The 27,257-nt window shown below is 42.4% G+C and overlaps 1 protein-coding gene across 4 annotated transcripts in view; it reads right to left on the reverse strand.

Moving 5' to 3' along the window:
- TP63 (tumor protein p63) overlaps nt 1-27,257 on the reverse strand; it is a 77,872-nt gene that overhangs the window by 38,060 nt on the left and 12,555 nt on the right. For all 4 annotated transcript variants that reach the window (XM_071567090.1, XM_071567088.1, XM_071567087.1 and 1 more), the window contains exon 2: nt 9,764-10,018. In XM_071567090.1, coding sequence (XP_071423191.1) covers nt 9,764-10,018 — 255 coding nt within the window. The remainder of the gene's footprint in view (nt 1-9,763; nt 10,019-27,257) is intronic.

Genomic DNA, 27,257 nt, shown 5'->3' on the forward strand with positions numbered 1-27,257 from the left:
ATGGTGATGCTCAAATGCAGACAGCGGGTGCTCTGCCTGCCTTGCTGCCGGCTCTGCAAACACCCTTCAGGCTGGGCACCAAGCCCAGTGGCACCGCTCCCATCCCTTCTCCATGGGAATCTCTTCCAGTCCTGAATTTTAAGGAGGGGTCCAAGGAATTCTGGGTGCAGGTTTTATAGCAAACCTAGGCTCACTTTGCTCCCATTGCAAGGTCACGAGTAAGTCTACTTCCCGCCACAGCTCATGCAGTTGAGCTAATAAGCCCTGACAAGTGGCAGGGTGGGTTTGTTGAGGGTTGGCACTACAGATAACACAGCAGCTGGTACAGCATTGTGCTCTGCCTACATAACAGGAAGAGGCTTTTCTTCTCGCCATAGCCCCCAAATAGTCACTGTGTCAGTAATTTTCACACCTGGTGGGCCTGACATTGGTAAAGCTTGAGATCTCAAGCAGGGGAAGCGATAACCCAAGATGCACTCAGGCTTCAAGTTTTAGCCTGGACATAGGTTGTAGTTGCCTCAAAAGTTAGTTTGTAGAAAGATGGTAATGTCCTGTAAATAAGTCAGAGGCCTGAAAGCTAAGGCTAAGTGATGGATACACACAGCAAGCAGCAGTGTCCAGCTGTCCCCCTCAGGCATTTCACATCAGAGGTCCAAGCATTTTACAACATAGGATCATCGTGACACAGTCTCAGATTTGATGGTGTAGAAAGGGGGAAGAGGGGGAGTGGAAGCAGAGGGAATAACTTGCACAGTGTTACCCAGATTACATCTAAATCACAGGGCAGGAGTAGCTCTGAGACTAAGTCCTGTCTCATGTGTTTAGCAAAGCCAGGTCAGTGTTAAAGTGCACTTTGCCTGTTTTTCCCTCTAGCACACTTTTCAACTTTCCATAAACCTGAATTTAGATGAATTTCAGTAACTAACATGTATCAGCAGATCATAAAACACTCCCTCTTATCAAACAAGTAATTTTTTTCTCTCTTTAAAAAAAAAAGACATTCTCATAGAATACACCCTAAAAACCCCCAAAAAAACAAGAGAGAAAAGGAGAGTAGAACACTCCTCCTGTGGCTCCACCAACATTTGATGCAATATTGAAGTTATCTTTAACAACTGGAAACAGTAAAGTTTGTATCAATACTCAAGTCAATTTGCAAGAGATTTACCTTCTTACTTGGGTAGGTATCCTGCTGTGTTTACAATAACAAGTCTGACACACCTGCACATAGCAAAACCTCATGAAAAGACTTCCATTGCATAATAAAGTTCATGATCTTTCTATACAGAAGCCATCCCTACTCAGGACACTTTTTAAAACAAAGCAGAAATTTCTTCACAGTAAAAGGTCTGCCAAGCACTGGAGCTAAGCCCTCAGCATACAGAGCACCACCAATGTGACACACAGAAATATGCTGCTTCAGCACACTGCCAAAGTCCTGTGTGCTCTGTATAGAATTGGCAGCGACATAATATCTATGACAAATGTGGTATTTCATCCAACCTAAGGAAAGGAATGATCATATCCAAGGGCAGTCTTTGTCTACATGGTAAGCAATACCTTTTGCATCAGGCCTACCTGAAACACTTTACCCAAAAATAATGTATTAAAACAGTCACTCAAATAGTTTTTGCATAACCCTTTTTTGTTTTTTTGTGGGGTTGAAATATCTTGTAACAAGGCTCAATTGATGCCATTTAAGTTATACAGATCAATGGTATGGGGGAAACCAGCAAGCTATTTGGAAACTCCCCTTGCCCTGGAGCCGCTGCCTCCCTCCTGGGCCAGCCTGTGCCGTGACCTTTGGAAAGGTAAGGAGGCAACTCTGCTGATGCCTCTGAGCTCTGCCAGGCTGCTTTGCATGCTTAGCACTTGTGAAATCCAGGAGAGCTCAGCAGCTTTTACAAGCCAGCCCAGAGGCAGTCTCCATGCTCAATGCTTCAAAAAACCTGAAGCACCGAAGAAAAAAAGAAAAATCAACTCCAAAAAACTACTAGTTTGGAAACTTTGGCACTTCTGGTGCCTTGGTTTTCCTTCTCTAAAATGGCAACTCCACTCCTGATTTGCCTACCAAGCAAAGGTGTTTGCTGATCAGGGAAGTAATGTTTGTGCAGCACTTTGAAGTTTTAAAGTACTACATTAATCCTACATGTTGTTCTTAGTAAGAGCCAAATTTTAGCTAAGAGGAGGAAAAAAAAAAGAAAAGCTGATTTAAATAGTGACCCTTCCCTACTTCAAGATGTTCACTCATCTCCCAACATCAGCTATTCTTATCTGTAAATGTTTTTTTAACCCTTCCTTCTCATAGTTCTCAGAAACCACAAGTCTCATTCAGCTTTTATTTGAAAAATGGCTTCTTTCCAGGCTGTGGCTGTTTCTTGTAAAGTTAATTCCTTTGGTAATACTGCTGGAGGCACATTGGTATGTTTGGTGTGTGTGTATGTACACATATATTTTCCCCCTTTTCACACAGTGTTGTTTTTATATATGTGTAGTGAAAGATACCTAATCCAGGATTACTATTCTCTTTATTCCTTTCTCATGAAAGTAGGTGGGGCTTTTTTTGTGCAAGTTGCATTGATGAAAATTATGTTTAATTAACACTTTTTCCTCTCCACACAGCCAAAAAAAATTTCCTTAAGAACCAAAAACTGTTTCTTGCACTTAATTTTTTCTCCCTCTGAATTTCCCTTAAAAAATAGTTAAAACCTTAAAACAAATTTTCTGGAAAAATAAAATTGTGATGCCAGGACAAGTAGAAATTGCTTGTGCTAAACAGCAGAGGGATTTTCTACCCCTATGGGTGACATAACCCCTCTCCAACCTTTTTACATCCTCTTATGTTCTAATGTCTCATGGTTTTTCACTTGCAGATCCTGGGAGACCTGCAGCGAGCTCTAACTCATCTCCTGTTACACTTGGAGAGAATCGGCCACAAACATTGCAACTAAAAGGCTAAATCCCAGTTGAGAGAGATGGACATTCACACCATCTGATGTCTGCTTTCTCTCAGCAGGTCAGGCATGCTGGCTGGCCCACACCGACTATGCTGTTTGAAGATCAGAGAACATACTCAAAGCAGGAGTTCCAAGTTTTCAGTTCCCACTGCTGGCAGATACTAATTCATCCAGTAGAGTAAATAACTTCCCTTCTCATCCTTGGCTGGGCATCACCAGCTGCGTGTGGCACAGCCTGTCCCTTACAGTGTGGTCTTACACCACAGTGCAGCTCTGTCAGCATGGAGGGCACTGGTTAGACAGCATATAGCAAAACTCCAGATCATCCAGATCAAGGCTATACTGCCTTGGAATGATTTACAAAACAACCAGGGACAAAAAAAGGAAAAAGAAAAAAGTAAGACAGCTCACATAAGACATTTTCTACAAACTACTATACAGATCTGTACAGCTGCTTGTAAGGAGTAACAGAAGAAGGTAACTGATAATAAAACCAAAATATACATGACAAAGATATTATGGGGAAAAAGCACAATTACATTCTAAAGGGAACCTAATGCACTCAGATCTCATTTCACTCAAGCATAAAAACCCAAACAGAAGCCAGCAGGCCCCTCCTGGCTGGTTCTCACAGGTGAACTGGTTCTTCCCAGCTTTGTGAGCTTGACAACACCTCCCTGCCGTGAGAAAGGCACCTCCTTCAAAGACAATAAGCCCGACTCCTCTCTTTCCAGGTAGATGACCTAGGACAAGTTACATACGCCTCAACAGCCTTGCTGTTAGGCCCTGTAACGTCACACAGAGGGAAACACACCTCAGAAGCTCTTCAAGCAGGAAAACAGGATCACCACCCTTCCGCGCACAAAAGCGACGGTGGCAATTGACACCTGCCCTGCGCCAAAAGCCCATGCACACTGGAAACAGCCTCTTCAGACAGGCACGGCTGCTGAGAGAATTTAAGGAAGCCAAATCCAAACCTCTTCTCACCTGTTACAAATGCCCAAATACGGCAGCGCTCCCAATTCACCAGGATTGGTGAGGAGGCAAGCCCTCAGCTCACACCATTGCATCAGTTCCCACAGCCTGCAGCATCTGCATCCAAAGGCTGCAACCCCATCTCCTCCTTCACTGCCTTCTCCTTCCAGATTGCTTCTCTTCCTTTGGATTATAGCATCTTTTCCCTTTCTCATTCCTGCTATAACAAGTGTGGGTTATCACCAGAAAAATTAACTTTGGTGGGCAACCAGCTGAAGAGAAACCCCACATTTCTAATCAGAATGCCCAGTAGGTGACCAATTTGAGTACCCATGGAGGTTCTGCAAACCCTCTGCACAAATGTGCCTCTTGCAAAGACCCTTCCCAACTACCCTGTAAAAACAGCCAAAAGACTATCATTGCTGACTAGGAGCCTCTGAGAGAAAAAAATACAAAAATCCTGTACCAAGGCCATTTCCACTCCCTTCTTCCTGACAGCTTTAAATGCAACGTTTAAAGGGCGAAACTGGAAAGCTCAAATTGCAGTGACCAACACACCACCAAGGAATCATAAGCCTAGGATTTCACAGGAACACATGGCACAGCCCACCTGTATGCTCATTGGGAAAATCACCAGCCTTTAAAAGAAGTCTTCATGTGCAATACCTAGAGATAATCAGGAGTCAGGACACACTGGACATTACCAGTGTTACTGAAACAATGTACTGTTTGAACAGATTGTTTAAGAGAACACTGAACACATAATTAGGAACTACAAGTCAAGGCAATGTACGCATCTATTTGCCCTTCATTTCTTCACTGTGCTTGTGCATGGCCCTCTAATTTTTGTATAGAGACTGGCAAAAAAATTCCCAATTTTACTAGGTGGATCAGGACACAGAACATATTTAAAATAAAGAATGGAATGAATCAATCTGAAATAAAAATACTGAGATAGCGCAGCCAAGGAATCTGCTCCCTCAACCACAGAAACAGAAACCTGTTATTGCTCATGTGGACTAATTTAAGTGCATTCCTTTCGGCTTCCTTAAAATGCAGCTTTTCCAAATCCACCAAGCCCAACCAGCACAATCCATTTACTTGCTTTTATGCATATTGTAGTGATTATTACCCAGCTTTGTTAGCAGAAAGTTTGAAATCCCAGCATTTTCTCATGATTGCAGGTACAGCTGAGTTTCCAGAGAACAGGAAAACCAGCAAGCCTGCCTGAAACCCAAATTGCAGCTTTGGAGAGCTCCATGTTTTGTGAAAAACCCTTCAAGGACAAACCCAGCTCAGCTTCAATCTACTGTAGGCCATGAGAATAAACTACTAAACTCAGGTATTGCCAACTCCTGAATTAAGCAAGTCTTGCAGGGCTGGGTGTCTTCAGCTGAATCAAAAATTTGCAAATAAACTTCAGTTTTCATTTAGAAACTTAATGCAATTTCTGCCTTCTCATGACTACCAAGAAAAGTTTTAAGATTTAGTAGGTGCACCCTAAAGGCTCAGAAACCTGGGGAAGAGTAAGAAGAACCTGTTTAGCTTTTAAAAAGAATCTCATGACTTATAAGGTGGTACCTTGCTTTTGAGGATGGGTGGATCAGATTCATTTTTTGGTAGCTTGTGTTTGGCAGTTATGTTTACTTTTATTTACCTTGACATACTATTTTAATTTTTATTTTCCTACTACAAACATGTTTTTCCCCATGTAACAGGTTCTGCTAGTGACAGGTGATTGCCAAATACTTTTTTAGAGAGAAAAGCGAGTGCAGTTTATTTATTTATTTGTGCTCAGAGTGGGTGGGGAAGGTCAGCACACAACTTCCACAAAGGAAAAAATCTGAGGTGGCAAACTTTTGAAATGCCTTACTTTCTTCTGCAGCAGAAACAGGAGGAGACATTGCAATGCATGGGCATATGGGAATTCTCACGCAATAAATATTATTCTCCTTACGTTCTTATTTCACCCAATCCTATGGGCTTCTCACTCAACCTCAACAGCCTACTCTTTATCTTAGCATTATAAACAATAATTGCTTGTTACTTTGCAATATGGTTTTCAAGATTTTACTGTACAAGTGCACATGTGAGAAACTTTGCTCAATTTAGACTATAAAGGCTTCTGTTTTTAAACACTTCAATAGAGTTTAAATTGTTAAAAATTTTCTCTCTGAAAAGACTGATTAATATGCTTATATTCTTACTTGTATACTGAGGTCATTAATTAAAAAAATAATCAAAGATGCTTATAAATTCCTCTGCAATCCAATCTCAATTTGTCATCGTTAATTAGATTAACATTGCATACAAATGAAGACCTAACATGATTAGACAGCATGTTTTACTGGAATTCCTACTTAAGGTCATAAATGGCTTCAGAGAGAAAATTTGTAATATTTTCAAAGTGAGGTGCCAATACATATGGAATTACCTTCTCACCTATCCTCAGCTAGTGATTGTCATTGTAATTTTGACCTCCCCCCCCCCCCCCCCCCCCTTAATTAGGAGTCCATCACAAACCTGAGCAGAGAAACTGTTACATGCATCTCCTCCCAGGCTATACTATACAAATACTGCTGATTTTTCAAAGGGTGTCCACTGTCCTAGGACACTAAACCTCCTCCACAGAAAAAGTTGGAAAAATTTAGAGTGGAACAAAACAGAACAAAACAAAATTTAGGAGGAAAAGTTATTCGGTCAGGGCTATTTTCAGACACATAGCATTTAGGTACTCAGCAAGTACCTTCTCTCCTTTCCCCTACCTCCAACAGAAGTAACCATGGGATCTACATGTGATTCCACATTATTGCCTCCAAAGCACACAGATTGGGAACTAAATGCACAAAACGGCTTATAAATCTGAACCATCTTTACAAGTCTCTAATTATCCATGAAAGCAGCTCCTGCTTTTTGGAGAAATAACTCATTTCTCTTACCAAGCCCACGACCTTCACTCCCATGACCCAATCTGACATGACTCAGTTCAGAGAAGTTCTGCTGAAGAGAGCTGTCACCCAGGTCAGCAGATCCCCTGCCAGCCACCACTAAGCCTTCCCAGCAGGGCAAGGTTGGTCAGTCTGGTTTATCCACTCCCAAACAGGGGAAAGTGCGATACAATGGAATTCCTTACTTAATACTGTTACCCTGGAGAACTGCAAGAGGAGAAAAAAACCCCACAAACAAAAAACCTGACAAAAACCAAAACCCTCAGAAACAAGGCTTTCAAGTTTTGGACTCTTAATAAGGGTGGGGCCATCAAGTAATTAAACTTTTAATAGGTCACTGCAGTGGAAGAAACTCTTCCAGTTGGGTAAGTTCCTAATCCATCATTAAAAAAAAGACAGGCATTAATCAAAGTGTATGAAGTCACATGGAGGGAGAATGAGCAACTCCAAGAACTTGCTCTTGCTGAGATGATGGGGCAATCGCTCCTCCTTTCATCAACATTTCATGCATGTTTCCACATTTCTCAGGATGACAGTGGGAAGGAGAGCCTTCACGTCCATCCCCACCCACCCCACTGATAAAGCTGTCGAACACATTACCAACTGCTCAAGAGCTCATGTGAAATGAGTTGGTGGATTAATTAGCTGAAGGGCAGGCTCTGAAGATGGAAAGATGCCCTGCTGTGAAAGGCATATTGATTGAAGGTCCCCAGCCACCACCACAGGACTGTCATAATCTGCTGCCAACATAGAGCACACTGCCAGCTCCTGTGTGAGCAGCTAAATCTGCGTCACTTGGCTCAGTGCAGGGACACCTGGACCACACTCACTCCTCCCTATCAGAGCGCTGGTCAGGAGCCTATTGCTTTAGTAACATACATATATGTAAACAGTGCAACATGTATAGGGAAAACACCTTCTGTTCCTAGCATGGTCCACACTAGGACCAAGGAAAGAGACTAAACATGACTTCTCCCCTCGGCTGCACACATTTGATGACTGTGGTCAAAGAGTAATTTTATTTATTTTTTTGAAATCAGCATATAATCTGATCTTTGACCACTACCCAGATCCACATTAAAACTCAGCCTTCACTTCTATCCCAGAAAGCCACTACCAAAGGTGAAACATCTCAAGTGCTTCCTTAACTTTAAGCTTGCTAGGAGCTCGCTGCTCTCCATCTCTGCTGGAACAGCCTACTACATAAATTCAAAGCCCATTTAAAAAAAAAAATGTTTTTCGGAGTTGAAAGGCCAGCATCAAACACTCTGGTTCCTTGCAGCTGCATTAGATAATTCTTTGTACCATATGTATCAAAAGAGAATGTCTTTTCATATCACCTTCAAAGGACCCTCTCCAGAACAGCTTGCAAAAATCCAACCCAGCATTTTCTTGCCCTGAGAAATGCAAAGTAGAATTACCTAAAGTAAGAAAACTCTTGGTCAAGTGAAAATAAATATTGTGTGTAGTGTAACGTAAGAAACATGGACGGCAAAACAAGCATGAACTACAACAGGGCATCATGCAGTTGAGTAAAGAATGAAATTTCAACTTCAACCATAAGAATACCTCATCCTTTTATGCATAAACAAATGAAAAATTTGTTTGTGACTGGAGATATATTTTAATATCATTTAATATAATTTTCTGAACTAAGTTTTTAATATCATTTCCAGACAGATTTTACCAGAAAAGGCTTTTCAAATATAAAGGATGCAAACTTACAGTGATCTGTTGTTATGTGGCATCTTTTTCCAGACTAGAGCACAAGGGCTCTGCTACTTTGCTGGCAGCAGTGCCTGGGAGTTCTATCTTAGTTGCATTTGCAGCTAGACTGTATTTAAATCTGAGATCAAAGTAGTTCCTCAGATTAAAAAGAAAAGTTAAAAAACCCCACACGCTATTTTAATGCTCTTAGCTTTTGGTAAAAGGCTTATCTCTTTTTAATTAGAAATAAAAAAACCCAATCAAGTTCTTGCTTTTATTTGGGTAGTGTGGGGTACAACAGTATTCACTGCACCTACTCCAAGTGCCTGCAGGAGAGGAAGGCAAATATTGAACATCTTTAGGACAGCAATACTCTCCACTGTAAACATCTCTACCCTTGAGTCCTAAACAGCTGGACTTACAGCTCCAGCAGTGCTGTGTCCTGGCCTACATAGTCTCTAGAGCTTTGGCAATCAAACCAGCACCTCCAAAAATCAAGAGCTGGGCTTCAGGTGTCAAGCTTCCACATTTTTTTGATAAGAAAGGTAGTATTCTGACAGCAAGAGCAAAGTGTTAAATAAAACAAACCAAAACAACAAACCAACAACAAAAACCCACAATGAAAACAACAAAAAACAACCAACACACAGGGCTGACCCAAGCTGATGACAGTGAGGTTCCCACACCAGTTGCAAGAGGAGAACGATGCAGACAAAGAGAAAGCCTCACACTCCATAGGTCTGAGCAAGGAGCATCACCCTCCAGCCTGCTGGCATGGCCCTGCATGCCAAACCTCACACAAACCCATGGATGCTGAAGAAAGCCAATGGAAGTACTGAAGCAATGCTAAAGCCCACCCCAGGTTTTACTCCAGCACACCTGCTAGACTCAAAAGGAGAGCCACTGTTTCATCACACACAGTCTTTAGGTAACTGGTTTTTTTGCAAGGCATTTTATTCACCTGGGATTTAGTTATATTACTGAGGGTTAAATTCCCACCACACCCTCTCAGAGCAATCAAGATAAATCTCTCCCTCCTGTGTGACACATCATGCTCTGAAGAGGACTTGGGTCACTTTGCTCTTGCACAAGCCTGGATGTGTATCATATGAATAATGTCACTAAGGACATGGGGACTGAATTGAGTGAAGGAGCAAAGTGATGTTGTGTCCTTACCGTCCATGTTGCTGACTTTGCTGTGCTGGACTGTTGAAATGATACATCAAAGCTGTGAGGTCCTGGATAGTCTGTGTTGGAAGGGATGGCTGGGGAGGGCGAGAGAGCATCAAAAGTTGAGCTGGGCTGGGCATAAGGCGAGGGGGCCGTGACGCTGTTCTGCGCATGCTCCGTGTTGTAAGGGCTGGTGGAGGAAGAGCCGTTCTGGATCTGCTGGTCCATGCTGTTCAGGAGCCCCAGGTTTGTGTACTGCGGCTACAAGCAAAGAGATGCACAGGAGTGTTAGAGAAGCAGCATTAGGACAGGCTGGCTAGACATGGCATTGTCTTCACGATGGAGGGTACACAGCATTATCTCAGCACCACCGTCCACATGTCACATTAGAACCAAGATTTGCAAAGGATATTCCTCTCTTTACATTCAGACTGAAAGAGAAAGAAGTAAAGCTTCTCACACAGTGGATCAACAGCACAACTGAGAAAAGAGCTTTCACATAACCAGGTGGTGATTTGCCGGACAGCAAGCCTTCATAAGGAGACAGGCTTGCTATGTCTAGCAACACCCAGACAGGGCTTTTTGGAGGTACTTCTATAACCTGATAAAAATCAGCAGCTTCATTACAGTGCAACTGGCTCTAACTTGTACAATGCTACATAGTTTCCAACGGTCTGGTGCTCTGCACGAAGACTGTTCCTCTTGTGGATCTGATCCCGCTATACACGGTGACATTCAGGATCTCTAGGTCAGATAGTAACTGTGCTGACATGTGACTCGCTGAAAAAAAAAGGGCTTGAGGCACCTAACTCTGCAACATGCACCCAATTCCCGGTCACAGTAGTGTAGAATTAAAGTTCTCGTCAAGCAGAATGGAAACTGACAGTATGGAGGGCTTCCCCTCATAATAAAGAGGTATCAGTTGTACTTCAGTAGCCTTGAAGTACAAACAACATATAAAACAACTGAAGACATCAAACCCAAAAACCTTGGAGAATAAAGTACATAGAAAGCAAAAGTTAGATTCAGGAGAAGTTAAAATAAAAACCTACATGTGTAATGCCCTAAATTCAATGTGTAGCCATGGTCCCCCACCTCAGAGAGAGGGGAACACAGTTCAGGAAAGGTGACAAGAATAAGCAAATCCTTTAATGTCTTCCATAATACAGCAGTAGATGACAACTTTTCAGTGTGGAAAAAAGACAATGAGGAAAAAGGTGGAACTCACTATGAAAAAAGGGATAAATTCCTTGGTGACATGGAAAAACACAAACATGTTCTCTTAGTAGAGGAGTTGGGAAACACGTAAACACCTTGAGCAGAATTTTAGTTTAAACACACAGCAATTCTTCACAAAGACCACAAATAAGCACAGATTTTTTTGCCACAAAATGTCACAATACTAAAAGCTTACATACGTTCAAAAAAAGGGCAGGAGACAAATTCATCAAGCTGAGTACCTGATTTTAAAATTCTGAACTACAAACAGTTGGAAGCTGGCAAAGTATTCTCGAGAAACTTACACAATTACCACACATTTTTAAACCTCCAAAGGACATGGCATTGGCCACAGTGACAGGGCAGCAGGCAAGTGGTACAGTCAGGTAGACAGTCTCATCCTTGTGTATGTCCAAAGGGCACTAACTGCACCCAGCCTAGGGCAAGCAGCATCCAAAAATGTTTGTGGTACCCATTCCCAACAGCTCTGGGCTCAACCAGGAACACACAGCAATAAACACACCTGGTTCTGTTAGCTGCTGATACAGCAGAAGGGACTTAGGCTCCTCTTGTCCCAGGGTCCAAGCAGCTCATGTCCCTCAACATCCTATAGCTTCAATCCCACACAGAGCCATCAGCTCACCTATCTCTGAGTATTTCAGCCAGTCTGTTCACAACTTCCCTTATCTTTCAAACAGTTGCTCCTTTTCCAGACAACTTCTTGTCAGCCAAAAAGCAAAGGTTCACTGAATCAGCAGCAACCACAAGACCCATAACAAAAAGCTCTCCCTATACTGGGAATCCCAGCAGCCCCACTGAAGATTTGAGCAGCACATCACTCATCCAAGAGCCTTAAAGGAAAGAGCACAAGCTATCTGCTGAGCTACACTAGGACTTTAGACAGGGCATTTCACATCCAGCTTTACAAGTCATTTTAGCCACAGAGGAAAACAGGGTGGTCCCTTTGCAAGGATAAAGTGTCCTCCCTATGCCCAAAGACTCACTCAGCTGTGAGGGGAAGGAATTGCAGAGATTTAAACCACCCATTGCACTCTTCCTTAGGTTTCTGTTTCACTGGAAAGGCTGGCTACTGTTTTCTGAAGTTTTCATTAAACACTCAGGGTGAGGCTGGTGCTCTGGGATCTTCATTGAGGCACATGGGACCTTCCAGCAATGGATCAGCTTGCTTCTTTGAGCTGTGCTGTGATAGTCTGGTGCAGAACAGCACAGGGAACTTCATTTTGGAAGCTGGGATGGGCTGCAGAGAGAAGGGACAACTGGCTCCCTCCCTTGCTCTGCCAGCAACATGCTGTGTGCTTGGGCAAGGCACCTCTCCTCCCCCTCCACCCTCAGCCTACTGCAGGCAGCAAGGTCTGCAGGGCAGGGATTGCTCCTCACCATGTAAAAAGCACTGCGCTTAATGGGCCTCTGCTTTGTCTGAGGCCTGCAGGCAGCAGAGTAATAAAAGCAATTACATACTGAGTCCTAATCCTGGGTGAACCAGTGACTCTCCATGTTGCCTCAGGTTAGTCATTTGCCCTCCCTGCCTCAGTTTCTCTCTCCGTAGCAGTGTGGATGTTATAGATGCACAGCACCACTGGTAGCTGGGAAAGCTATTTGTCTCTGATTGGACTCATTGCATTCTAAATAGTTGCTAAATAGGAGAGAGTGATCCAGAATGGCTCTTCATCTCCAAAAGGAGATTGCAGCTTTACCAATGCAGATGACAGTTATGTCTCATCTCCTGCAGGTTATTCAGTCAACCAAGACCTATTTAACAGACTTTTGGTACATGTTCTCCCTTGAGGCTAGTTCTGTATGGAAAAAGCCAAAATGCTGATGTACCGTACCAAGAACAGTCTTTCACCTGTTCAGTAATTTTCTATTTAATCAGAAAACAAACCTCTCTGTCCTCCTGTCCCAGAATACCCTAGTAAGACCTGAAGACTTCTCAAAAATGTAGAAGTATCACTCAGTTGTTTCATTTCTCATGGAGATTAGCATCAGACACACTCCCTAACCATCAAATGATGAAAAGACAGCTGTGTTGAAAACACTCTCCTAAAACAGCTCAGACATACAGACAGCAAAACAATAGTTGTTTCAGCTTTCACTTAAAAATTATTTTCTCTAATCCCAGAGAACTTAAGTTGATGAAGAAAGATGGCCAAACAGGTGGTCAACATTAACAAGACAGCATAGTCTGGAAATGCTGAAGGTGCTGCCTGGACATCAATTAAACAAAAATAATAAAATAAGTGCTCCATTAAAATGTAAGATATTCTTACAAGAATCAAAGATCCTTTTCATTCCTTTCAGTCCAGGGACCATCTGTCTAAATGTTACCAGTAGAGCAGCCATTCCACTGCATTTATACACAGACATGCCATAGTCAAATGCCATGTCCCCATTTGCTCTTTAAATAACTATTAATCTCCTTGCACTTATCCTCACTCTGACACAAACAGCTGTTGGACTCCCTTCTCCCACTTCAAGTGCCACCAGCCTTTCACCTTCTCTGGCCCCCTGCTCCCCTCCCCAGGCAGGTGCTCCATCCTGGTGACAAAGCCAGCCGCAGGTTTGCTCACATGAGCACTAAACCTGTCTCCCAGCTATGCCCCCAGGCAAGCAGGAGAGTTGTTTGTGCTCAAGGGGTCAACATCTGAACTGCTTGCAAGGTTTTGGAGGAATCAGATAAGACTTTGGGAGGCACACGCCTTCTGACAACAGGACAATTAGAGGGGCAAAAGGCCCGGGGAAGGCACACGCAGGAATTCACCCACCACTGTGACAAGGCCCCTTGGCCCCAGCAATGCTGGGGATGGCGAGAACAAAGAGGCTGCAGACTTGTCTGAAAGATATTACCACCACCACCACGACCCCCCACGACCCCCCAGGGGTCTACACCGTGTGTGTGTGCAGACACTCAGCTTCCTTTCACCATTTACACAAAGAAACACAACAGCATTTGATTCAGAAATTAATTCTTGTGAGGTTGATAGCCCAGAATTTAACATATGCTCATGTTTTGCTGTGGGGTTGTTGTAAACGACTGCAGAATGTAGTCCCAACACCAGTTCCTGATATAAAAGGAATGCTATTTGGTGGAAAGAAGAGAATTGCATGCCGAAACAACAGATGATCTAATTTTCAGTGCCTTTGTTCATTATTTTGTTCCCCCCAATCAAGTTTCTGAAACTATGAATATCACTGAAGCATTACAAAAACCTTCAGGCAAGTTTAACTGCGAATAATTAGACAGCTGCAATTAGATCTTAGACTACGTATTTCAGAACACCATTTCAATAATGTATCATGAACTATCAGTTTCGCTTCCTATATCCCATCAGCTTCACTCTTAAGTTTTTGTGCTAACTCATGATTCTAGAGTAGGAGAAACATGGCTTCAGTGGAGAGCCTGCTGAATTAAAACCCAAACTGAAAAGAGCAGAATTGTTCTTGCAGGTTCGTCAGCCAGGAGGCTGGATCTGCCCAATGAACATAGTGGTCAAGGTAAAGCAGAGCCTTTCCTCTGACCTCAGCAGCTCCGGGGCACTTGCCACCAGAGGGCAATGCAAATGTTTCACTGCACGGCAAAGCTGGAGTGGGGGGGAAGATGCCCCAACCCACCCAAACTGGGGCCCTTCTCATCCTGCCTTGCAGCAGGAATCCACTGCGAGTTCTCTGGCCACAGCTCGCTTTAAGCTCAGTGTGTTAATTAATAAAGTTACGAGATGGATCTGCAAGGAGACCCTCCATATGAAGGCATGAAGGAAGTAACTAATGCAAGTCAAGAAAAGTTCTCAAGGGGACTTCCACACCAAAAATCCCCTAAAATACACAGCTCCAGCTATTAAATACTCAGTTATCAGCATTTCAGACAGAGTTCTGAGAATTTCTCCACTTCAGAAAATAAAAGCAAAGTTGCCATCTTCAGGTGTAGAACACCTAGATGCCTCCACCCCTATCAAAACCCTTCTCCCTAATGCTCAAAAGAATGTTCATCCGTATCGTGCATACCTACTGAATGCATTTTAATTTTCACCACTGGATCTGTGCAGCTCAAGAACAGTGTTCAGCTACTCAAAAAGCCTTGGAAAACACTTGGTGCTTATTCTCCAAAGATATGAGATGATTAAACTAATAAACTACCACGGTTATTAGCGACAAAACAATTTGCACAGCACTTTGCAAATTCCCTGCTTTGTCCTTAATTACATCATAATGACGCACTAGGGCTAACATTTCCAGGACTAGTAGGAAGCAACTTACACTAGTATTTCAAGTGCTGGACCATTCACATTCCTGTAGGAGAACAGCTATCTTAAAAGCAGCAGGATAAATGGTTTTCGAGGTGTTGATGCCTGTCCAAATCTGGTGACAGACACCTCAAGTACATCCATAGGGATTTAAATCCATCTAGGTTTTCAAACCTTCCTAGCAAAGGATTTCAGTAGATGGAAATAGGTCACTTAAGCTCAATAGAAGTGTTTCTATCACAATTATTAACCAACATATTGCTGACTGTCAGTTGCTCCAAAGGCAGCTGATACAATACCTAACATAGGCACTCTGCTTGTGCCACTTCAGAGCAGTGCCAAGAAATTAAGGGCTCCACCCATGGCCCTCAGCTAAGATCAGGGCTGAAGCCAAGATATCTCAGATCACTCATCACAACAAAAGCTGTCATTTCTTTTTCCTCGCTAGCTTGTTTTCTCATTTTAAAAAAAAGCAAAAAAAAACCAAACAAAAAATACAGACTAAAATATTTCTTTATGAGGAACAAACTCAGTTTGGACGCTGCTTTGGTCCCCTCCAAGCCATAAGGGGAAGATGTGTACAGTCATTTCAACACCAGACTCAGCTATACTCCCTCCAGCTCTACTTCTAAAGTGAAAACAAATCCTGTGGGTCTGTTTTGAAGAGGTTATTCCCCCAGAGCTACTGTGCAGCTAAATACACCAGGGACTCAGAAACCCTCAGATAAAAATGATAACATGCACCAAATACTCAGTGTGAAGATCAAGGGAAAAAAAAACTTTGGTTGAACCAAAGGTATCAACAATTACCAGGATAGGTTCCCAGGCACTATAATAGAACAAATCAATCTGATTTGAATAAACCTACTGTTGGGTCATTGCTTTTTCCAGGAAGTGAGGAGGCTATTCCCATCCTAGTGGTGTAACAGGTTTCCCATGTGATGGAGTGCATTGGACTAGAAGAGGCCCTGGAGTCAGTCACTCCCATCATGGTTATTATTTATACCTGCTGCAGCACAACCAAACAGCACATCCTCAGTTCAAATCCACTTTTAGGCAGGGATCACAAATATTTCTGCATACTGTCTCCTGTATTATTCAGAAGGGAATCTATTTGAGATCTACAGGGCTATACAATATGTACAACCACAGTAATTTTAAGAAACTAAATTAAAGACTAATAAAGAAAAAAACCCATTCTTCCAAGAATAAAAAAACCCAAAACCCCATGAGTGACCCACACAATTTTCCTGCACAGGTATTTCATGTTAAGTAGTAAGATAACCCCAGTGGTTGCCTGGATAGCTTCCAACACCACCTAAACACATAAGGAAAGCCTAAGGAAAACAGCCCCTCATTTCAACCAGCTGGGGAGGAGAGAAGAAAACCAACCCCAACAACTACCCTATTCCCACTACAAAAACTCCAACATTAGGTGACCAACTGAAAGCATACTCCTATGTTTAAAGTTTAGATACACAAGCTTAAAGACTTGATTGCTCTGCCCACTTAACAGCATCCCTTCCCTTCTAGCAGTCACCAAACAGCCCTACAGCCCCCTTGGTGGACAACACACTACATACAGTAAACAAGAAGGATCAGAGCACATCAGTGATCTACACAAACGTGCCATCACACTTGAAAAACAATATCTCTGATATACTGGGGCAGGAAGAAAGGTTTGTGTGTTTTTCACTGGGATAACTACTCCCGTGTGCACATCATGCCACATCTAAACTCTTTAGGTTTACAAAAGCAGCACAATTTTAAAAGCCATACCTGGATCATGTATTTCACTGAGACACAGTTCTACTGAACTCAGCAAAACTTCATGTTCAAGGAAAAGTCCACAATGCAGGTATTTCTAGGCTTAGAGATGAGACAAATTAAGGAAAAGTAATCTGAGGGAAAGTTTCTGTCCACCCATAAGGGCTGTAAGCTTTGAAATCATCTTGTCCCCCCCAGCTGCAATTGTTTTCCTTTTTAGCTAAACTTTGAGTTTTGCCCCTTGGTTAATTCATTTAACTCAGCAAGAAGTGTTTTTCAGCCAGAAGCAGGGTGCCTTTTAAAACAAGCACAGCCCAAAGCAGGAATGCCTGTAATTCCTGACTCCTACCACCGGTTCACGTAAAAGACCTTGTCTAATTCAAGGATTATCAGAATGGCAGTGCATCCCACTTCACACAAATATTAAGGCTGAACATCCTACATTGTGTACATACTTCTAAATGTTTTCCAATGTTTGTGAAAATAATATCACTGACTTCCCTAGAGCAGCATTTTAGGCTCTTAAAAAAAGAAAAAGATTCTGAGTTAGGCTCTTGAAAAAATTCTATTTGCATAGAAAACAACATGGTTACTGAAAGTCTGATCATTTTACAGTATTTAGACCATAATGTCTTCATAAAACATAAAAAAACCCCTTTCATTAGCATAAAACACTTTCATTAGAGTAACTAGGCTATGCTTAGTTATTTTGAAAATTCAAACAGTTTAGAACAGGAAAAGTCCAAGATCAACCCCCCTGTGCACAGTCATTTCTTGACCCTGAGCTTGAGCTCAGCAATTTAATTTGAAAACATATAAACAAAAAAGAGGAAAGAAAAACAAGGAAATCATCCTATATCATCTCTGTGCAATGCATGAAATCATGAGACATTACAACTCCATGGTCTTAAAGGAAATTGATTAATAACCCAAACATTCAGCTTCCTAAAACTGAAAGAGAGGCCAAGAGTTTCCTGCATTATACTATTACCAGCTGGACAACACAATGTCAACAGAGATCTGAAGAGCCATAAACTACAAATTGGAAAAGCACAACCTCACGCTCCCAAGAGATACAAACGTAACTGAAGATGGAGACCTACATCAGAAAATAAAACGAAAAAGACTGAAAAATCTCAGCAAGGCTTTTTTTTGCCTCATTTCAGCGGCTGAGAACAACTATAGGAACACAGCTCAGTCAGGTACCCAGAAATCCTGTGTTTGTATAATGATATTGAAAAAATTAAAAATAAAACTTTAAACACAGGAGGAAGCAATTAAAATACAAATGGGGAAGTGGGGAAGAGAAGCAGGGGCTCCAAAGGAAAACTCCAGTAGTTTATTAAAGCTGCCTCGTGTCTTGAACTCTTTACTGGATGGTAACCATTGATGCTATCAGTCAGTTCAGACATGCAGCATTTTATTGTGTTGAGAGGGCAGCATTAGGCTGGACAGGATATCTGTGTGTCATCCACAATGAAAGGCTGCAGACACGATAACCACCTAAGTATGGCCAAAGGGCACAAGGACAATGAATACTCAGGGTCAGAATAGCACCAGGAGGTAAAGTTAGCTCCCAAATTCATCATTGTGCTCAATAAAATCATCTTTCAGACACCAAGGTAAAATACTCCAGCTAGGTAGCATTTTAGTTAGAACAAGAAATTCAGATCATCTGCAAGTTAAATAAGACAAGCAGTTAAAAAGAAAAAAAAAAGAAAAAAGAAGCCACACACAAACCCCCCACACCCACTCTTTGAAGCATGGTGCAACTACGGAATATAAGAATTCGTAAGAAGAGTTATAGGAGGGCAAAGGGCAAATTAAAACAAGTTAGAGCAAGCAAAGAAAAAGGGTTACACAGCAGCATCAGAGTCCTACAGATTAAAAGGAAGATCTGCTGGATTTTCTATTGTATTCGGCCATTTCATCTGCCCAAATCAGGGAAGAAAACTCCTGGATGACGTTCTCAAAAGCCTGGGACACAAAACTGAAGACTGAAAAGCTTTCAGTATTGAGTGGGGGAGTCAAGAGGACTGAATAGCAAATTCTGATGACACCCCAATTGCAGAGAACAAAAGGAGGCAAGGCTTTACCTTCCCAAACTATTTTTTATACTGAAGATGCTCCTGGCCTGCACCAAGCTGACACTGCCCGCACCCAAGGGATCTGCTGGGTTTCAGTACAGCAGCAAACACAGAGGCAGGAGACATCCCTAACCACCCTGCCTCTGTGGTACATATCAGAAACAGCTTCACATCACAGCTGCAACTTATTCAGAGGCATGCAGGAGTTTTATATAGTGTTTTCCAAAGATGCCAGGCTGTGCATGCAACAGACCCAAAAGCTGGTCTTTGAGACAGGGTTATAGGAGTGTATACAGACACAACATGCATGCAAAAGCAGTGCTTCTTCCACAAAAACTTGATTCCATCAGCTTTACAAACATCAGGAATATTTTACCCAATTTAAATATCGAGAAATATTTAAATCTTTATTTTAATAAATATTTTTAATTTTAATATTTAATATTCAGTATTTCCCCCATTTAAATCACCTTGCCACATATTCTGCACACACTGATCTCCAGTAGGCCCTCTGGTGTGGAACCTCCAATGTCTAACAGACAAACTAAACCCAGTTTTCCATACTTCTCTCCCTGTCCAGTACTACTGGCTTCAGCAAACACCAGGACACATGGTGCCATGGTCACTTATCCAAGGCACAGCTTCAGAAATTTACACTGAGGCACTCAGATGAACAGACCTTTCCCTGTGCAAAGGGAGAAACTGACAGGTTCATTGTTCAATATGGAATCACTCACATTAACAACGACAGGAATGTATTCTGCTCAAACAGACTTTCCATAATTTTATTGGTTGCTTCTTGCAACAAGCAAGTTATCAAAGCTAACTGTAAGGAATTTCTCATCCATCCCCCCCCCCTCATAGTTACCCTGACTCATGTGATTTCAATAGCCAAAAGACAGAAAGGTGTTCTTCCAGATTTCTTGAGTAACAACATACCTACTAATTTCCATCCACCACAATAAACTCCCTACCTCTCCAACTCGAACATTCACAGTTCGTTTCAGACACACAACACAGTGGACTGACCAAGGCTCATCTCAACAGGTTTTGCACCTTATTAATCAAACAGTATCTTCCTATTTGCAAAGTACTAGATCACACACACCCAGGTAGTGTATGTTCTAGTTTCCTTTTTAAGAAGTTCTTGCACACTTTCCTGCTACTAGAAGAGGGTGTAGAGAAACTTACTCATCTATTTAGTTCTAGACAGTCACCACCAGCACTCCTGATAGAACCAATTCTTTGGATATGGATGAAATGCAGAGTAAAACTGCAGCAGAGAAATCACAGTAGAGGCTTGCAGAGGCTACTGAGAGTCTCAGAGACAAAAGTGCAAACACCAAATTTCACAGAGCAGTTCAGTCAGAATTTTATTATTTTATTCAAGAAATCACACCCCATAAAATCATCGTGATGCCCAAAGACGTTATGACACCACCTAAAAAAACCGCAAAACAACTAAGCAAAATGATTAAACACTTTTAAGCGATTTCTCATATAGCAAAGATCCACTTGCTGACTCAACACTTTTTGGCATCCACCTATTCCCATTGTTCTGTTCCCTTTCGCTCCCGCGGCATCGCGCACCAGCCCTGTGCATCATCGCCTTACGCAGCTGGACCACAGCTCCTCAGCACAGGGATTTCTGCCTCAGTAACACAGCCGAAAAGCCCAGCACTGCACCTCCTCCCTCTCCCCATTCCCAGAAGTCGGCAAGATTCTTTGTATTTACTTCCTAGATGTGGATTAAAACTGAAAGATTCATATCTGCCGAGACACAATTCATCCCTTTCATTCCCAGACACTACCCCACCATAAAATATCTCCCCTTCCCTCCCTAAACCGGGCGTTTTCTCCCACTCTCTTGCCCTTGGTGAAAACATTCATCTTCTTGCCATCTTGAGGAAGTTGGACTCATCTCAAATTTCACCAGGTCCCCTTATATACCACTTCCCAAAGTCCTTGGGGGGAAGTTTAATCCGGATCCAAACCCTGGAATCAATCCCAAGAGGCTGCTGGGCTCCAATCAATGCATTAATTTTCAAACATGCTCAGCCTTGCCACTTGGGTCCACTTCCAAACAGAGCGGACGACTGAGCACAAGCCCAGAAATATATCACACCACTAATATGCACATCCTGGTTAAACACTTTGCCTTTAGTTGTACCACTGAGATTCCAGGTGAAACAGCAGTAACAGGGGATTTGCAAAAATACAAGGTATCATTGAGCATTCTTGGATCAACTCCTCAATCCCTCAAACCTAGAACAAATCAAAAACCAAAACCCAACAGAAACAACAACAAAAAAGCAACCACCAAAACAAAAAAACCCAAAACACATCTCTCATGTTTTATTGCTTGCTTTGCATGGAGCTGATAACCATGGTCAGTAATGTCAAATACCATCAAGTTTAGATTCAAGTTCCGAAAGAGGATATAAGTTTACTTTGCCAACACCAAGGAACTGAAGATTTCATGCATTTTATCTACAACTTCCTGAACAGTAATTTCTTACTGGGTTTGCTCCTTCTATGAGAAGCCTTACAGAATCAATGTCATCCTGCTCTATTTGCTCCTTCCTCAGGGTAACTGCAAGCAGCTAAGCTAACGCTGGAAAGTCTCTGACAGGTCCTTCTTTAAAAGAAAGCTGGGATTCTCCACCAGGAGCCAGTGTCTTTATAAGAAATAGTGCAGAGAAACATAGGGGTGAAACTTTCTTCTCAGCAGCTCATAGCTAAATCACTTGCAAAGTCTTGTATGTTCTGGGCTGTTCTATCAAGGCTTTACACCATGATCTGCTTCTCCTGGGAAGCAGCTCTTTAATCCATCTGACAGTTGCAGGTTGTTCTCCCAGCACAACAAAGCTCTGATGGGAAGCTCTGTTTGGGAGAGTAAAGACTGGAAGATTTTCCTCAGAAATCATTCACTACTATAACTGAAGAAACAAAAACAAAACAGGAAGTTTTTGAAGAACTGCAAGTTTTTTCACTTGGAGAGACCCACCCACATGCCTAACCATGGCTGGGCTCACGTAACTCTCTGAAGATCATGGCATTGGATAGTTGACAAGGGACTGCAAGGCAATCATGGCACTGAGAGAACAGAGTCTAGAAAATGCATCCAAGGGGAAAAAAAGTTGAACCTTAACACCCTTGGAGAGAAATTATTTTCCTCTTAATTCCACTTGATACCAAAAGCGACTTAACACTAATCCAGGCCAAGTGGCACAAAGAGCTGGTGCTCACTTCCCTGCTGGAGAGGATGGAGCGAGTGTTGCTGATAGTGCACGAGAACCTCCTCTCTTTTCTGATGATTTATGCAACCTTGCTTTAAAAGAGTTGCATTCATTTTATTGCCTACTCTGCACATTCTCAAGAGGCGTTGGAGGCAGTGCCAAAAAAATAACAGGGTTTAACAATGTCTAGCGCAAATCCATCAGTGCAAGAGCTCCTTTCTGAAGCGTTTCCAGATTTTTTTTTTCCAGTGGGAACATTTTGTAAATAGAATTTAAAATTTGCCTTGAGCTAGGCAACACCCACTTTTATTCAGCCCTTCATGATAATGAAATAAGTAGTTTCTCCACCAGTTAAAACCAACATCTTCCCGAGGAAAGAAAGTGCAAAGCAAATTATTTACACCCTCTCACATCCCACATCCACAGCTTTCCTGCTACAGAAGCCATGTCTTCTTCACGGAACCAGTGAAGCTTCTGTCGCATGCTAAACAGAGCCACAACTGGAAATAAACTCTTCCACTAGGTATAACTGGACAAACACAAAACAAAAGGTTGCCACCAGATGGGCTAAAACACACAAGGGAAAGTTCCTTTTTGTTGTTTCTCTATGCCCAGGTGGGGGGGGGGAAGAGGGGGGGGGGGAGGAGGGGGAGGCAAAAAGAAAAACAAAAAGCAATTTCATTTGGAGCCAATAGTTCACTATTAAAAAAGACAATTAAAAAGAAAAGAAAAATAGCTCCTTAGGAATGAGGCAATAACATAACTGGGCTTGTGTCAGAAGAAATCAGAAAAATCAGCTCTTGGCAACATTGTCAAAGATTCAAACCATCACACCAATAAAAATAATCAATCAAAACAACAGTTTGTTCCCCAAATTAAAATCAGGAACAGAATGGATATATATGGATAGTTTCATCCTGTCTCAACCAAGGCCAACTTACAGCAAACAAAATGGATCATTAGTTGCAACCAGTTCAAGACATGAAACGTCCTGACCACAGTGCAGTGCCAGCTCTTTTTCCTCTCTCACACTGAAAAACTTTTCACTCTAGAAAATATCTAGTATTAGTTTCTTGTCCAGTGAAGCAAGAAACTGAGATCATCCACCCCTAATTTCATTCTGCTTACAAACTCTTCTTTTAAGCACAGAAAATTGTAAAATGGAGCTGGAATTTCCAATCTGATGTCCAGTGTAATCACATTACTGTGCAAACCCCAAAGCATAAGCATTATTGAGTGGTACCAACACTTTACACACAGCCAAATGATCCTGATTTCTACACAAATACTGCACGCCTTACACAGTTAAAGCTGTGCAGATGGTCAAATATCAGGTTTCATTTTTGTGTAATAAAACACACATTTGATTCTTTTCACCCACAGACAGGTTACAATCACTTATTTCTGGGCTACACCCACAGCCTTAGACTGCTGAGGTCTCATTCCTCCACCTTAAACAAGAAGAGGATTTCTGCAGGTAAAATTCCCAATTCATTGCTCAATACGGTGGTCACATTAAATCCATTATCACAAAAAATTTTTGGTACCCTATGACAGAACAAAAGGCCATCTGTGGCATGACAAACATGCTCCAGTGAGGAGTTGGATCTTTACTGGAAACATACTTGACTTTTACTCTTCCTTCCAGCTGAAACAAGGAGATCATGCTGGGGGACAAGCACAGGGAAGATGGGAGCACATGGCAGGAGGCAACTCTCAGCTTCCTACTACCCATTTCTGTAATCTGCTTCACCCTCTTCATTGGCAAACCCGAACAGGGCAGTAGCCTCCACATAGTCTCTCCACACAAAAGACAGGAATATCTGACCTTAGACCTCCCTGCCTCAGGTTAAACCTTTGCAACTGGAATGGAGTTTTAAAAACTCTGAGGAAAAGAAATCTGGTTATAGAGGGTCTCTACAATTTTCAGAAGATATTTGCAGTCCAAGAATAAGACATATATCTCACAAGCCTGCACAGATGTCATCACATGACAAAAGCTTTAATCCTGTAAGTGCAATCAGAGCAAAACCAAAAGGATGAACACACAAGAAACGTAGCTGGAATTGCAGCCGGACACCATCAAGGAACACAACCTCCAAAACATCTCCCTATTTCTTGCTCCTAATAACAGACCGTGCCCAAACACATAGGAGTTGTTGATACCATTTAAATAAAGAGAGGCCACTGGAAGGCATGGCATTCATACTCGAATCCTGCACAGTTCAGGAAGAGTTCAGTTCAGTTTCCTCCTGCGGGGATCAGGAATTGTTTGCCTGCTCAGAGCCAGCAGAACTATGAGACACCATCACAAATAGGAGGATAGGGGACCAGGAGATAAGGTCAGGTTTAGCCAAAACCTTCTTCCCTGAAAAGGCTTTATACAGCATCTACCCAAGTGCTTCCATCTTGGGGTAGGACAAGATGTGGGGTACAGAGGGTCCTGCACACATAAGCCTTTCTTTCTGGTACTTCCAGACTGGAGGAAGGTAGCAAGGTGGACTGCTCTCGTGGGCAGTGACCAGGTACAGCATCTCTCAGAGATCGCTTCCTTTAACCCAGGTTTGGCCAAGGGCCACAGAGAAGGGGCCACAGGAGGGGAAGAGCCTTTGCCAAATGCAGTTGGAGTGACTACTGCCATGTGGCAAAACAGCCAAGGAAAGCCATGGCTTTGTCCTCTGGTAGTTCTCAGCCAAATCTAGGCTGACAGCAAGGATGATAAGCTCCAGTCATACTTTTACTGCACACCAGTGAAGCTGATGCTCAAAAAAAAACAGCTACATCTCAATCCCCAGATTCCTTAACCATAAACTAATGTTTACTGAACCAATATCCCAGATAGGCGCAAGAAACATTTTTCTCACTGAGGAGGTCCAGCTCCACCAGGACATTCTTTCCAGGCCACCCCAGACCCCATATACCTGCTCCTGTAAAGAAGGAGCACTCGCATCCAGGGCACTACAGCCCAAACACATGCATCTGAATTATTACTTTAAAAGCTAAGATGGAAAAGAAGAACCAAACCAAAAATTCACCCTTCTGAACAGGCCATCCTAACCCTCAAAGGTATTTGCAGCCATCTGTATACAGATTTTCCTAACTTCCGATTTGAAGGAATGCTGCCAAAAAGCCATAAAGCAGTGCACAAGTTCTTTTAGTATAAAACTAGTTTCTCCCCCTTCCCCCTCCCAAAACAATGATAAAAATCTTAACTGCAAAAGATTCTTTAATTTGTCTCCCACAAAGAGCAGGAAGATCTTTGGGAAGGATGACGGATATAATCAAAAGTTATGGCACATATTTCTTATCAGTGTTTGAACAAGAAGCGTTTATTCTTTTGTCAATGATTTAATTTGATTTTAGCAAACACTCCAAACTCTATGTCATCATCTCAGCCAAACTGCAGAAGAATCCAGAGTTTCTAAAGGGAATCTCTGCTGTTCTCATCCTTCCTGCCCCAGCACCCAGGTAACTCTGACAAGACTGGACAAACTTGCAGATACTCTCCTTCACACCCAATTTTGTACATGCTTCCCCACAAACATTTGTATGCAACACAAAATTCCAGATGTGGAGATGAGGCAGGAAGACATACTGAGACTCAAAGGGTTCCTGTTCATCAGCAGCACCTCATCACCTTAGTATAACCATTCCAGTATCTCTCTCCTTTTCACATCTACTCATAAACACCCTAGAAGAGATCTCCGGGGTCATCTAGTCCAGTGCTCTGCCAATAAAGCGCTTAATTGTTCTTATAGCTGACCCAGATCAAATGCTGGGTTAGATTAAGCTGGAAAAGTGGTTGAGGCAGGTTCCACCTCCAGCCTCTCAGGGCTGTGATTCACTTTAACACCCTTGTTCCCTCTCAGCTTTTCTCAAGTTGATTTTACCCATTTGGGAAGAACACTTCTTATCACCGTGGCATTTGGCACCACACTTGCGGGCATGGGCGCCGGTGTGAGCTCACCACCCTGACCACACAGCCTGAACTGGGGCTTGTGCAAGGGCCAGTTCCCAGGCTGCAGGGCAGAATGCACTGCACAGCCCATGGGTAAGGAGGGCAGAGCTCAGCATCTGCAAGGAGGCAGTGAACATCCTGGGGCAGCTGGTCAAAGCACCCCAAAAAATGGGCTTTGAGTGAGAGTGGACTTCCTGCTCCACATTCTAAAACTTGGTTTTAACAAAAGCAAAACCAAAAAAATTATTTCCCCCCTTAAATAAGTTTTTGTCCCTTTTAAAATCCAAAATACCATCTTTACTAAGTTTTTCATGAGTTCATATGGCTGCCTTGCAACCAGCCCAGCAACAGCTCTAAAATCTGAACTGCAGCAAGCACCAGTGACAACAAAGTGCTCCTCCTGTTTGCACACTGAGAGCTTTTTATTTTTACTTCTTTTTTAAGGAAACCATGCCAAAGCCTACTTCTTGTTTGCAAGCTTAGGATGGGTGAGGTTCATCATCACCAATATATTTTAATTGAGCATTAACAAGTCTCCCTGTCTTTTGAGACAAGTTATTAGCAAGGCTGTTCTTTCTCAGAAATGAAGCCAAGTCAATGCTAATCGTGTTTTCCTTTTCCAGCATACAACGCTTCGCTGGATGAACAAAGTCGGTGCACCTTGCTCAAATCCAGGAAAGCAAAAGGGAGGGTGAGGAAGGGAAAAAAAAAAAAGAAAAAAACCCCAGAGCTAAAGCCTTTTAAAAACTTCTCCCAACAGTCACAATGATGAGCGGCATTTAAGCGGAGCGAGAACGCTCCTGAGTTCATCTGACAGATGAGCCCAGCAAGTCAACCATAGGGACTCCACAGCCCCACCGCTGCTATTCAGCGAAAGTTGATCAGATAGCAGCAGACAAATAACACCAAGCAAACACTCCAAGAAGTGCTCTCTCCATATTTAAGAGTTTATAATTAACCTAGGAAAAGAAA

Source organism: Pithys albifrons, chromosome 11 (assembly GCF_047495875.1).
Source record: "Pithys albifrons albifrons isolate INPA30051 chromosome 11, PitAlb_v1, whole genome shotgun sequence".
NCBI classification, from domain to species: domain Eukaryota; kingdom Metazoa; phylum Chordata; class Aves; order Passeriformes; family Thamnophilidae; genus Pithys; species Pithys albifrons.